The sequence below is a fragment of the Notechis scutatus genome, chromosome 8 (assembly GCF_049901735.1).
Source record: "Notechis scutatus isolate UNSWTSFEM ecotype Mainland chromosome 8, rNotScu1.2, whole genome shotgun sequence".
Taxonomy (NCBI): domain Eukaryota; kingdom Metazoa; phylum Chordata; class Lepidosauria; order Squamata; family Elapidae; genus Notechis; species Notechis scutatus.
Window position 1 is genome coordinate 12,915,217 of NC_142016.1, and position 14,981 is coordinate 12,930,197.

At 40.7% G+C, this 14,981-nt stretch overlaps 2 protein-coding genes across 3 annotated transcripts in view; one reads left to right on the top strand and one right to left on the bottom strand.

The window, feature by feature from the left end:
- FGR (FGR proto-oncogene, Src family tyrosine kinase) overlaps nucleotides 1-2,620 on the bottom strand; it is a 68,014-nt gene extending 65,394 nt beyond the window's left edge. Inside the window, exon 1 of the mRNA XM_087970694.1 lies at nucleotides 2,535-2,620. The gene's annotated coding sequence lies outside the window, so the exon portion shown is untranslated. The remainder of the gene's footprint in view (nucleotides 1-2,534) is intronic.
- LOC113417639 (digestive cysteine proteinase 2-like) overlaps nucleotides 1-14,981 on the top strand; it is a 68,349-nt gene that overhangs the window by 3,389 nt on the left and 49,979 nt on the right. Inside the window, exon 1 of one of the 2 annotated variants that reach the window (XM_026676136.2) lies at nucleotides 12,527-12,665. The exons of the other annotated variant lie outside the window; for it this stretch is intronic. Within the exon in view, the coding sequence (XP_026531921.2) occupies nucleotides 12,614-12,665 (52 nt within the window). The 5' untranslated portion in view covers nucleotides 12,527-12,613. Of the gene's footprint in view, nucleotides 1-12,526; nucleotides 12,666-14,981 lie in introns of those variants that run through there. 2 annotated transcript variants of the gene reach the window in all.

Here is a 14,981-nt window from a genome sequence, read left to right on the forward strand (position 1 = left end):
TTATCACATCAAACAAGAGGAAAACCTTCTACGCACCAATTCCATCCATGCTTTTTACAATTTTGTAAACAACAAAATAAAAGACTCAAGGTCCATCCCACCCCTGATAGGACCTAATGGTAAAGACTGCAATGACAACACCATTAAAGCCAACCTCTTTAACACATTCTTTGGCTCAGTCTTTGTAAACAGCAATGGATCATGCCCAGTATTTCCTAGCCAAACCACAGACAACTACAGTGATCTAATACATATCGATTTTACAGAAGACAATGTTGAAAAAGCACTACACAATCTAAAACTATATCTATTGGACCGGATGGAATATGTGCCTACTTCTTAAAAAAGCTATCCACTGCCATAGCAGAACCTCTAAGCATAATCTTTGAAAAATCTTTCAGGACCAGCTCCTTGCCTAACCTATAGTCACAAGCCACAGTCATCCCCATCTTCAAAAAGGGAGACCCCAGCCTAGTTGAAAATTACAGACCAATCTCCTTATGCTGCGTCACCTGTAAAGTCATGGAATCAATTATTAACCAATCCATTATCCTCCACTTAGAGATAAACAATCTACTCTCTAATAAACAATTTGGTTTCAGAAAAAAACTATCCTGTAATCTGCAACTCTTACACTGCAAAAACATATGGATGACACAACTCGATCAGGGCAAAGCAATAGACGCAATCTACATAGACTTCTGTAAAGCCTTTGATTCAGTGGTACACGACAAACTACTCCTAAAACTAAAATCTTATGGTATTTCTGGACAACTGCATAACTGGATAGAAGCATTCCTGTCAAACAGACAACAAATGGTCAAAATTGAGAGTGTCCTATCAAATTCTGTACCTGTCAATAGTGGTGTTCCTCAAGGCAGTGTTCTAGGACCAACTCTCTTCATACTCTACATAAATGACCCCTGTGATCACATTAAGAGCAACTGCGTTCTCTTCGCAGATGATGTAAAGCTGTTCAATACCACAGACAATACTGCTACCCTTCAAAAAGATCTTGATTATGTATCAGAATGGTCAAACAAATGGCAACTTCAAATCTCAACAAATAAATGCTCTGTCTTACATATTGGCAAAGAAAAATCAGAAAATAAAATACAGGCTGAATAGTCAAGACCTTGTTGATGATCCAAACTCTGTCAAGGATCTTGGAGTACTCATGTCTAATGACCTAAGTGCTAGAGCCCACTGTAACTACATAGCCAAAAAGGCGTTAAGAGTTGTTAACCTAATCCTACATAGCTTTTTCTCTGGTAATATCACACTACTAACTGGAGCATACAAAACATTTGCTAGATCAATACTTGAATACAGCTCATCAGTCTGGAACTCACATTACATATCTGATATTAGCACTGCTGAGAAAGTCCAGAAATATTTCACAAGAAGAGTTCTCCACTCCTCTACTCGTTGTAGAATACCTTATGCCACCAGACTTGAAATTCTAGACCAAGAAAACCTTGAATTATGCCCTCTTCGGTCTGATTTAAGTATGGTATATAAAATCATACATTGCAATGACTTACCTGTCAATGAATACTTCAGCTTTAACCATAACAACACAAGAGCACACAATAGATACAAACTCAAGGTTAACCGCCCCAAACTTGTTTGCAGGAAATACGACTTCAGCAAAAGAGTGGTCAATGTCTGGAATACTCTACCTGACTCTGGTTTCCTCCCCAAACCCCAAAACCTTTAACCTTAGACTGTCTACTATTGACGTCACCCCTTTCCTAAGAGGTCTGTAGGGGGCGTGTATAAGCGCACCAAGGTGCCTACCGTCCCTGTCCTATTGTTTCTTTTATTTTTCTTATATGTACCCATTTCATGTATTCATAACTATGTTTATACATACCTGTTATCTTGTAAGCGATTGACAAATCAAATAAAATAAATAAATAAATAAATAAAATAAACTTCTGGAGGCAACTTCTGTTCCATGGGTTGATTGTTCTCACTGTCAGAAAATTTCCCTTATGCCTTGGAAAATAGCTTGCTGTTCATCTCGCAGTTTAAAGCAAGATAAAACACACAAACATTCAACAATTATAAAACATTACAATTACAGAAAGTTAAACAAACTGAAAGGGAGAAGTGGGAGTTACTTCTCTGTCCATGCCCTAAAACCACCTCTAGCCAACAGCTTCTCCTTTAGGCCAGCTGGCATAGCCAGGATTTAAGGCAGGGGTCTTCAAACTTGACAGCTTTAAGACTTGTGGACTTCAACTCCCAGGATTCTACCTCCAGTCATGTTAGCTCAGGAATTCTGGGAGTTGAAGTCCACAAGTCTTAACCTTGCCAAGTTTGAAAACCCTTGATTTAAAGTTTTTCCTAAAGGCTAAAAGAGAGGAGAGGCTCTTACCTACTGTGGCAAGAGCAAGCAACTAGCTCTGCTCTTTTCCGGGAGACATTATTCCACCATTTCATTCCCCCACTCTATATTTTTATATTTCTTCCTCTCAGAGTCCAGCCCATTGTGGATTATTCAATAACCCAAGTAAAACATGACTCACCTACCCTATTGTGGAGCTGTGTTTTCTCTTAAGGTTTAGTTCTGCAGGGGGATCTAAGCGACCGTGTGGTTAAGACCGTGCTTCCCAACCCTGGCAACTTTAAGATGGGTGGACTTTAACTCCTAGATTTCTCCCAGCCAGGAATAGAGTTTCAATTATGATGATGCATCTGCCACCTTGTGGTTGTTTGACACTCATGCTCACCCTTGTGGATGCCCAGGTACAAAAGGTTCTTGGGCATGGACGTGGCCCTGTCTTCTCCCGAAACAGGTTCATTTATCACCTGGCCAACTTTAAGATGGTGTGGACTTCAACTCCCAGAATTCCTCAGTGAGCATACTGGCTGGGAAATTCTGGGAGTTGAAGTCCACATTTTAAAGCAGCCCAGATTGAGAAATACCATTGTAGACTGAACCATTGCAAAGGTAACAGGCATTTTCCTTACACTGTTCTTCAGCAATTTCCCCAAAAAGCTTTCAGCTTCCTTTTGACAATTGTCTCTAACTTGGCTTCAGTAATGTATTCCATTCTAACTCATCTGTCCACCTTTTCTCAGTTTCTGAAACTGAAAAATGTCAAAAAACCTGAACAGATTTATACTATTATGACCCACGCTGCATCTGCTCCCTTACTGCAGCAGATGGTATCCCATTATTTTTAAGCCTATTCAAATATAAGAGAGTCCGGTCATGTCAAGATTCAACGCTATATTCCTTACAGTCCTTTTAAAGATCCTTTGTTAGGGAATGGAAGCATGGAGATGTGGAATCCTTGAAACACATAGATCAGATTCTCGTAAACACCCAACGAGCAGGGAGTTTGATAGGTTCAGCCCTATCATAGAAATCCTTTTTAACAGTAGTTTTATTAAACATTATAATTTTAAAAACTAATATAAACTAAAATAAGATACAATCAATGTCTCTTAACTATAAACAAATTCTTAAAGCGTCTCTGTTCAGTTCTGATCAGCAAAAATCCATTAAGAGTTATCAGAGGTGGTAATATTTCTATTTTAGCCTTGATCAAATAAAGCAACTTTATATTTCTTCCTCCTACTTCTAACGAACTTGAACCTTTAATACCTTCAAATAATGTCCTAGAACCTGATTTCTTTTTGTTGGTTTTTAAATGTCCCGTTTCACAAAATTCTTCAAAGCTTTAGTAAGCCTCTTTTGTAAATCCAATATAGGAAAATTACCCAGGTCATTCTCTCTTAGTTAGTTATTTGTGTATCCCTTTTAATTCTTAAAATATCAGCTAGTGTCTTTTGGATGTCCAGGGTAACCTCTTTTTTCATGTCATTTGTAAACTGTCATTTTAAAACCTTTTTTTTAAATTAAAAAATAAACATTTGCTTGCATCCTAGGCACTTCTCATTTACATCTCCACCCTTATTAAAAACGACAAAAGTTTTCTTGCCTCCAAATTAGCCATTTGGTGGGTGCATTTTGGCAATGCAATTCTGGGGGCGAGGGAGCCACATATAGCCCAGCACATTCCAGTCTATAAATGAGACCGGAAAGCAAAATACAAGGTCATTTGACATGTCAGGCTACATGATAATAGCAACTACTTCTGACTTCTCCGTTTAGATTGTTGTGTGCTGTATGAAGCCAGACATGCTAACTGTTTTACTTTTTGTATATTAGGGAGAATCCCGTGCGGTATTAAGATTAATTTTCAGCTGTCCACCCAGGTGGGCTCAGCATTGACACTGCTATGAAAGCTGTTAATTTTCTCAGAGTTGTCATTAATGCAAGATCACAGGAGACACGATGTGCTAAAGTTTCTAATTGCATTTCTTCGTCTTGGATATGCTGCTTGCATTGAACGTCGATATTTTTAAGCATCTATACAACAACCTGGGAAGTCAATTAGATTCCTAGAACATTTGAAAAAAAAAAAAACCAAGCAGGGGGCTGCAAAACAATCAATATGTAAGGAGTGTTGTTCGGGAAAGCTAATTATTTCATGCGACAAAAGCAACCACTAAAAAAAAAGGCTAGCTATAGCTGGCCTGCTCTCAGCCAGAAATTAGCTATTTCTGGTAGACAAAAAGCCACCTAGGCTGTTTTTTTGCTGGCAAGCAATGAACAAGATGTGCTTTCATGGCATCTACGTATGCACAGCAATGTCACCGTGCATACGTAGATGCCACTACCCCTCACAAGGAAGGCAGGCTTGCAAGATGATGTCACTCTGGGGTGGTAATTCAACTTGTTTTGTGGCAGACCCCTCCAATTCCATCCCATCTTGCTCCAATAACATATAGCACAGCTTCCTCAACTTGATGCTCTTCAAAGGTTAATGCAGGCCCCATGTTGCTCAGCCAATGGCAAACTCTTGGCCTAGAAGAACTTTAGAATTTAATAGGGTAGCAAAGATTAGGACGCCCCTTTCCCCCCTCCTAGGCCCTGAGTGGAGGTCTTCTAATCCAGGGGTTGCCAACCTTTTGGACCTCAGGGACCACCAAACTCATAATTTTAAATCCCGCAGACCAGAGATCCTGGAAAAATCCCAAAAACAGTCTACAGGAAAATTTCCCACCCCGTTTTTCTACCGATCGATCATTCTTTATTTGAAATTGCAGGATACCATCTCCAGCTCCATTCTCGGGGAGGGGAGGGAGAGACTTTTGGCTTCATGCAAGGAAAGCAGCAGAAGCAGCAGAAATCTTTCTTTCTCTCCCCAAACTCTGCAAGAAATGAGTTTTTCTGAGATTTGTCACACCGGCGCAGCCTCTTGGAGCAGGAGGCCTTGCAGGGTCCCAAAGACTCATTTCTGGCAGAGTTTGGGGAGAGAAAGAAAGACTTTTGCTGCTTTCCTCGTGCAGCCAAAAGCAGAAGAAGAAAGAAGCGGAAAGAAGCAGCCCAGTGGCTAGGCAGGGCACGTGGGGCGAGAGGTAAAGGTGAGTGAGGCCTTTGCCTTTTTTCCCTACCCCAATCACTACCTCTGTGTTGGTTTGGGGCATAATGCCCGCATAGCGATTGGCAAGCCAATGGCAGGGTTGTTTTCAGGGGCGGGCCGCACTGGACGACCAGTGCGGGCCGTAGTGCCCACCCCTGGCCTAAGAACAAAAAAAGTAAGGACCTTGGTGTTCAATCCAGCGCCAACTCCTGGACCTTAACTCTAATTTTAAATGAGAAGAGATCCTGAAAATCATCTACAGGATTCCACCCTTTTTACCAATCATTTTAATTTATTGCAGGTACCACTCCAGCTCTCTCGGGGAGCTTTTCCAGAGCGCCACTGGTTCCCCAAAGTGACCACTGTTCTAATCCAACCCCTCTGCCATGGTAGGACATACAGAATATAGAAGAACAATTCAGAGTTTAGAATAAAGAGAAGCTTGATCTCTTGCAGAATATAAACAGCAGGTACATTTTGGTTATTTTTATACAGGTAGTCCTCAATTTATGGTTACAATAGAGACCAGAACTTCTGTTGCTAAATAAGGTAGTCGTTAAGTGAGTCACACCTAATTTTCCTTTTTTTTTTTTGCTGTGGTTGTTAAGCAAATCACTGGAGATATTAAGGTAATCATGCAGTCATTAAAAGACTGAGCTTGTTGGAAGTCAGCTGGGAAGGTCACAGATGGAGATCACAGGACTCTGCAATTGTCATAAATACATGATAGTTGCCAAGTGCCAGAATGTTGATCACGTGACCATGGGGATGCTGTGATATGTGTAAGTGCGAGGACTGGTTATGTCATGGCCCTGTTGGAGACTGACTCCGAGGGAGAGGAGGAACAGCCGACAGTGGATGGAAGTGTGGCTCCGGAGGTTGTGGAGGGGGCTGGGGAAGGGCAGAGGCTGGCTGGGAAGTCAGAGGAAGACCCAGGCCCATCCCCTCTTCAGCCTAGGGCATGCAGGGAACAGAGAAGGGAACAACATGGCTTACAGGAGAGGAAGCAGCCACGATACCCTTCATTGGTTGCAGCTTGGGGGAATAGTATATAGGAGGGGCATTTAAAACACAGCGTTGCTAGAAGCAAAGCGTGTTTTATTTCTGGCTGAGGTTTATCTTGGTTGGAGTTCTTCCAAAGCTGGGTCACCAACCTTTTGGACCCCAGGGACCACCAAACTCATAATTTTAAATCCCAGGGACCACTAACCAATTCTGTGGGCATGGCCTAATTTGTGGGTGTGGCTTGGTGGTCATGTAACTGGCTGGGCATGGCTTGTATGTAAATACTATAAATATTTATATAAATATTGAATTTTTTATTTAAAAAGAGCAACTTTTACTCAAAATCAGGCAAAGCAGGCAGGCAGATTGAGTTGCTCACAGAATCATTCAGCGATCTATCTATCTGCCATCGACTGGCTCAGTCTCTCAAATTTGCTTGCCTTGAGTCTGCACTGAATAATAGAACCTTCAGTCCTAAGGGAGGTTCGGCTGTGCTTAAAAGCAGAGCCGAAGATCTAAAGACTAGCTAGAAAGCAAGAAATCCAACCATTTCCTGCGTCCTAGCTAATCTAAATCTCCTGGGACAGCAGAACAGCTGATAGTCGGAAAAAGGAAAAATAAGCAATTTTAGCAGGCAAGTTTGCCGGGTAAGGAGTAAGTGGGTGGGGGGGGTTCCCATGAGCCATGTGGACGGTGCAGCCTTGTGTTTCTGCGCAGCCTGGATTAATTGCTTTGGGGGATGCTCTGGGGGTGAGATTTCTGCAGCCCACCAAAATTTTCTCAGGGCCAACCAGTGGGCCACGGCCCACCGGTTGGAGACTGCTGTTCCAAAGGACTGTGTCTTGTTATCTTCTTGAAGTTTGTAATTAATTATCCTGGTCTGTCATGAAAATTCCTTCAGTGCAGTTTGTTTTGGGTTTTTTATTTCTCCATTATCTGTTCATTGAGTTTGGACTGTAATTCTTTCTTTTGGAGACTATTTTGGAAATAATTTAATCTCCAACTGCAAACAATTGAACAGTGGGGTCAAGTTGGAGGCATTAAAGGAAATTTATTTACGTTTGGGAATTTATTATGTGTGTGCTGCTTCCCGGGTCATCACAGGTTATAAGTCAAGGACTATCTGTATATGAGCAAACTATTTCTGAAGTACCCACAATGGAGGAATGATTGCTGGAGATGGCAGAATTAGCAGAGATGGCAAAATTAGTTTGCTTGTTTGATTAGAGAAAGATCAACAGCTACATTTATCAGTGACTAGAAATCCTTTATGGATGTTTTGCTGAAAAAAAGGAAATGGGATTGAGTTTGAAAAGTAGGAAGGGTAGCTCATGGAAAGAAAGAAATTACGGTGTAACTTTAACAAGAAAAGGTAAAATATAAATGCATTTATAAGTGCTGTCAAAAAGGTTGGAAGCTGCTGCTTTATAATAATTTTCTTTTTTTATTCATAATTCTTTCTTCCTTTGCTTCTTTTCTAATATTTGTATTTTTAAAAAAATCTTGTTAAAATATCAATGAAAGTTATATTTTAAAAACTGGTGCATTTTCTTTTAATGTCCTGTGACATTTTCAGATTACGCACTTAGCTATTTTGAGACGTGTGTTTCAGTTTCTGCTGTTCTCCCATTTTCCTACTATAACATGAGCAGAAGGTGCTCCTTAGGAAATCACAATCCATTAATACTGTAGTCACGTCTTTCTGATAATTAAGAACTGGGATGTCACTAAGAATTTCTCCAGGAGTCTTCCTGGAGCACCATTTGAGATCTGGTTATTTTTCACTGGAGGCTTTTAAGAAGAGATTGTCCTGAATGATAGAGGATTTTCTCATCTCCGAGTAGCGATTGAAAACTTCTAACTCTATTATTCTGTTGTTGATTTTTCAGATTCTCTGCATTTCATTTCATTCATTTTCCGTGGAACATGGGTGGAAATCGTGATACTGCTGAAATTAAGATATGTATCTCTCAGCTTTGGTAACGGTTAGACTTAGAGCAATATTTCTCAACCATGGCAACTTTAAGGCATATGGACTTCAACTTCTTTGGAGTTCTTGTTTATAAAAGTCTCTTTTATAAATCCAATATAGTAAAGTTATCTAAAATCACCCTTTTGGTTTGTTATTTGTATTCCTCTGTTTATTATTGAGACATCAGCCAGTTTCATTTTTATGTCCAGTGTAGCATCTTTTTCCATATTGTTCTTGTAGCTTGTCATTTTTAAATCTACTTTCTAATCAAGTCTCAATCTTGTCTGGCAAACTTGTTCCTCTGCCCTAATTTCTTTTAAACATAGTCCATCTATAAAGGCAGATTTTATTTTATTCTTAAAATAAACTTCTAGGTCCATTATTCAAAAATATCCTTCAATATGTCCAATGTTAAAGTATTTTCCTCCAGTCTGAATTGAACATTTAGTTCCTTCTGATTCCCTCTAGTGTTCAACCTTCAAGGTTTCAACTATAAAATTTTATTTAAAGGGAATTCAAAATAAAAGGATTTTCCCATATGAAGGGTTCTTAATATTCATTCAAAAATCTTCTTTCAAATCCATCTGGACCTTTAGTCCATTTGTAACTTTCCAGAATCAACGTTCTAATCACCCCTTTGCTGTTTATTCCAAAAGGAAAAATAATAAGTCCTTAAATTTGTACTTTAAAATTTATTTTGCTAAGAATTGAAGGAAACTCACCCAGTGCTGTTAAACCTGTCGATCCAAAGAATCCTAATAGCTGAAAAGGGTGAATAAACATTTGGGTTTGTTTATTACACATTATTGTTTAAGTTTAAAAAAAACATTTTTGAAAACGATTAGAAAAGGAAATAGGTTAACACAATTTTTAAAAACCCTCATCTCCCAGAGCTCTAAGCCCACAGGAAACTGCTGTCTTGCGGATTCCTTTGAAAAGCAACTGTCTGGAGCACTTGTAGGAGGTCTCAAATCTTCTTGTCTGGAGAGGAATTGTAAATAGCTTTTCTACTCACCAGTTCCCTGCAGACACCCCTATATTTCTGTATACACAGGAAGAAGATTCCCCCACTCAAATAGCATGTTCTAGGTTGTCTAGGTCTAGAATTTCAAGTCTGGTGGCATAAGGTATTCTACAACGAGTAGAGGAGTGGAGAACTCTTCTTGTGAAATATTTCTGGACTTTCTCAACTGTATTAATATCAGATACGTAATGTGGGTTCCAGACTGATGAGCTGTATTCGAGTATTGGTCTAGCAAATGTTTTGTATGCTCTAGTTATTAGTGTAATATTACCAGAGAAAAAGCTACGCAGGATTAGGTTAACAACTCTTAATGCCTTTTTGGCTATGTAGTTACAGTGGGCTCTAGCACTTAGGTCATTAGAGATGAGTACTCCAAGGTCCTTGACAGAGTTTGGATCATCAACAAGGTCTTGACTATTCAGCTTGTATTTTATTTTCTGATATTTTTTTTTGCCAATATGTAAGACAGAGCATTTATTTGTTGAGGTTTGAAGTTGCCATTTGTTTGACCATTCTGATACCATAGTCATGTATCAGAATACATGTTAGAATTTCCAGGTTTAGTAAACAGGACAGGAATTTGCAAAATTTTTAGTAAGTAATTAATGAGTAAGTAAGTAACTTGCCCACTGATTAAAACATGTAAGTCCAGTTCAGTTTTTTAGCTTTTAGCAGCTCAGCTCAATCTGCAGAAAAAAAGCTTAAAGGGGACTGTGGTTGATTTTCTTTCTTTTTTTTCCCAACTGCTAAAAGTTTTTCTATTTTCTAAATACCATTCACCAAAATAATTTTAAAAGATGCAATTCTAGAGTTGGCAGGCGAACAGTTGGCAGTGATGTTTGTCTATATTGCTTTCCCCCCCCAAATGAACACAAGGTTTTTTTTTTTAAAATCAGATTTCAGATTATTTAGCAAGCTCAGAACTAAGAGCGTGGGGAAATTGTTTCCATTATTCATACCTGTTTCTCTCAGTAGAAGAAGCCTCCTGGAACTGCATACAAGCAATAGAAACAATATTAAATCAAAATATAATGAAATATTACTTAAAAACAAGCTAACACCTTGCATCCTCCCTGCAAGGCAATTGGTGTTAACGGTCTTGCAGGCAGCAGGGAGAATAAATTGCAAATGAAACCAGTTTGGGGTGGTGTCTTCCTTCCCTTCTCTTTTTTGATTTATTCCTACAGGGCAATTGAAATTAATGGCTTGTGTGAGGATGCCCAGCTCAACAGGCTTCTCAGGTTTTTTATCTGCTTTTCTCCCAAATATTAGTTCAAGGAAGTTTCTGGAATATTTGGATGTTGTTGCATACAGATTTCATCCAGAACAAGCGCTATTTAAATGTCTGATTAAACCACACTGGGTGTGCTTCCAGAGCATGCAAAGTCCCCAAGCAAATCACATTTTGGTTTTATTATGATGTGTGAACCTGCACAGCTTTTGCTTGTCTGAATGACAAACTAACCAATTTTCGCCTAGAATGATGTGGAATTGGCTAGTTTGATTAGTTTATGGTTCAGTGTATTGCAATCAGCCATAAAAGAACCTTTGGACCAGAGCAGCTTGATTGCGGTTGACAGTTGTGGGAATCAGGAAAAACTAGGTGTGATACTCCTGTAGGAGTCTGAATCTGAGGAGGAAGCCGAACAGCTGACAGGGAGTGGGAGTGTGGCTCCATTGGCTGTGGAGGAGGCTGGGGAAGGGCAAAGTCTGGCGGGGCAGAGCAGGGGAGAGATAGAACAAGGGAGAGGGAGTTCAGATGAAAACCCAGGCCCACCTCCTCTTCAACCTAGGGCATGCAGGGAGGAACGGAGAAGAGAGCAACATGGGTTGTGTGGTTTACGGGGGAGGAAAGGGCCCTGATTCCCTTCATTAGCCACAGCTGGGAAGACAGTTGATAAGAAATTCAGGCTGCGTGCAGAAGGCTGCTGGGAGCAAATGTGACTTTATCCTGTGTTGTCGTAGCTTATCTATGTTCCTGGCATCTTCCCAACCATGTGAGTTTTGCCATGCTTTCAAGTCTGAAATTCTTGCTCCTGCCCTGCCAAACTAATTACTTCAGTTTAGCTTGTTTGGACTTTACATTACAGTTTATGTTGCTCAAGTTTTGGACTTAATTTTCTGTAGTCAAAGGCTGTTCCTGGGAGAGATTTTCTCCAGCCAGAAGGTAACCTGGACATTGGGGGCAAAGTTGGAGATAATAAAGGGACTCTTATTGCTTCTCTGACTGTGTTGCCTTTGTGCCATGCCCCGGGTCATCACACTTAAAACATGGTCCAGTTGTCCATGATCAAGTGACATTGGAACATGGACATAAAATTATAAGAAGTTCTTTAGAGGACATTGAATCGATAGTCAGTATAGGTATCAAAATTACAGCATCCTTTATGAATGGCTTTCCAAACTCTGCCTGAACTTATCCAAAGAAGGAGAAACCATTACTACTTTTCCTCAAGTTTCAGAAGGTCTCCCTGGCCACAAAGGCTAAAAGGTAGCAGAAGGGTTCATCTCAACTTTGGACTCTGGAATTCTCAAGGCTGTTGTTCTTTTTACCCCAAGTGAAGGCTCTCAGAGTATGGTTGACTTTGCCCAACACACATAACTAGAAACCTAGGAACTACATGCATACAACATGCAAAACTTGAGTAATCTTCTTGTCTTTCTGGTGACTTTCAGGTGAACACCCAGCCTACTTGGTTAATCTGGAGCTCAGTGTGTTAACTGAATCCAGAAAGTAGATTCATTCGATAACTCAAGTAAAGGATGTGAATCTTCTAAGCCAGGAGTCCCCAAACTTGGCAAGTTTAAGACTTGTGGACTTCAACTCCCAGAATTCCTGAGCTAACATGACTGGAGGAGGAATTCTGGGAGTTGAAGTCCACAAGTCTTAAACTTGCCAAGTTTGGAGACCTCTGTTCTAAGCCAATGCAAGATACGGTTTTCCCCCCCTAAATTCTGAACAGACTCTTACAATCAGCTTTTCCTCTTTCCACATCCTTGTTTGGCCAACCATCTCTTCCTGCCCCCAAACAACTCCCACTCTTTTGAAATCCAAGCTGAAGCTCCACCCTGTTGGAGAGGAGGTGAGGCTCCTATTTGCCAGCTGCCTTCATTTAAAAGGGAAGGTGAGCTATGTGCTAGGAAAGGTTGGGAAGACGAAGAGTCACCATGGGGAGACTGATCTTTTTACTTCACTTATGTGCCTGGACTTTTGCTTTCGGTGAGTGTTTGGTTGAGGAAGGGTGATTTTTCTTCTTCTTCTTATGAACAGTTTCTGTAGGCAAAGCATGTTTTGCTTTAATACTGATGCTTGTGGGTGGAGAATTCAGTGTGTTTGCTTTGCTACTCTCTGTGTAGCTGGGTTCCTCTCCTTCAGTTGGGGCGGTGGGGTAGACAAGTTGCTACATCACTCTCCAAGATGTGAGAACTGCCATGGCTTTAATAATAGCCAAAAAAAAGGGAACTATTGAAACACAAGAGAATATTTGCAGTTTGAGGGTGGAAACCACAAGCTTTGCAGAAGTATTTAGAATATTACAAGAAATGGCCAAGTGGTCTCTAAAAACACCCTTTAAGAGGGTTGGAACTGTGTTCGTACAATCTGTTTGAACTGCAAACAAGCTAACCCTCATCTAGTTATGTTGCGTGAATCAGACTCTGTCCTGTCCCAGCTCTGACACACAAAAAAGACTACAGTTCTCGGCTTTACTTGATTTTGAGCAATGACAGCAGCGGCAGGCAGGGTGTGTAGGGTGATGTGCACACACAATCTCAAACTGTCCCAGATCACTTGGATGCTTACAAGCAAGATCCCATTGGTGCACGCTCCAGAGATCACAGAGTTGGCACAATTTGTCAGCCAATCCAGGTGTCAGCTTTGGAAGCCCTATTGAGACCAGATGCTCCCATGGCGCCACATTTTGAACCTGGGAAAGTGGGAGGGGGGATTTCTTGGAGTGTATGTAGTTAGACGTAATAACTTTCTTTTTCTAATTCAAGGTCATGTTATTTTGCACATAAGTGAGGGGAGGTCTCAAGTTGGGACGGATGATGATTGGGGCATGTGATGTGATGATGGGTGCAGGGGATGGATTTGTAGTTTTTACTTATCGCAAGGAAGCCCGGAACTTTCAGATTCGGGATTCCCCAGTTGTGCCAGTTACTGTCCAAAATAAAAGGAACTTTTGAGAAGATGTCTGTCTTGGAGTTATTGGTTGGGAGTGGAGGTTTGCTGGAACACTGACAGCAGGTTCAAAAAGCACAGCATTTTCACAGGAAAGAGCTCAGGGCATAACAGACAGAGGTCCCAGTAAACAGAGTACTTATCTGTAATGGATGGCTTTCCTGTGATGGTCATAAAAGAGACCCAGACCCTACCAAGGGCAAGCAGTCACTGGTGGGAAACCCCTTGCTTGGCAAAGAGCCTGAAGATCTGTCCTTCACTCAGTCTCATGCATCTTATGGCTGGAAGGAGCTCCTGGATCAAACCCCTCATACTCTGCTTCCAGGTGGTCTATAGACTCTACTGCCCAATCAGGCCAAGGTGTCTCCCTACTCCTGAATGGGGCAGGCTGCTATTCCACAGGGTCCTCTGAAGTCACCTCCTCAGACACCTCAGAGCCAGAGCTGGGGGTAGATCAATTCAGGGTGTCCTTGCAAACAAACCAACTTATCTTCTGTGGATGTGCAGTTTCACTCATTGTGGGGTGAGGGGAGGTGATGGAAAACTGCCGAAATGGGAAACGGTGTGCTGTAATCTTGGGTTATAAACACCGAGGTTAATGTCTAGATCAGTGTTCCTCATCCTTAGGAAGTTTTAAGGTGTGTGTGGACTTCAACTCCCAGAATTCTTCAGCCAGAACATTGAAGTCCACACTTCTTAAAGTTCCTAAGATTGAGAAATACTGATTTCGATAAATCCACGGATTAAGGCACAGGAAGCTAATGAAACAGGGGCACTTCTAAGTGTGGCTTTCCTTCTTTGGACTCTGCCACTCCTCAAAACACCCTCCAAAGGCATTTGAAATGTTTCCTTGTGACTTCTTATGATAGTTTTAAATTGGCCGGTTGAGTAATTTTGATTTTGCTGTTAGCAACTCAGAGAACTCTTCTTCAGGATTTGGGTGGCCAAGAACACATACATCAATAAATACATGATTATTCAGGTAGAGCCTTTACAGATCAGCTGTATGATTCTGCATAGGAACGAAAATGCCCCATATCTATGTGTAATTTGCAGCTTTGCGCTGATCCAACATGCATATTCCTGGCTTTGTGTACATGTAGTAGATCATCTATGACATATACATATTGCACGAGATAGGTATACTCAGATGTCACACTGTTCAAATGAAAGATGGAATGTTTGTGTAAATAAAATAAAACAATTAATTAAAAAAACATATACGGTACATCGTGCCTTACAATTCAAGTATAAATCTCAAGTTGTTTTAAAGAACCAGAAACTGTCATAGAGGAAGCTCTACATCTCATGACTGAATACAGATCTTTCAAGATTTGACTGTTTCATTGTTAA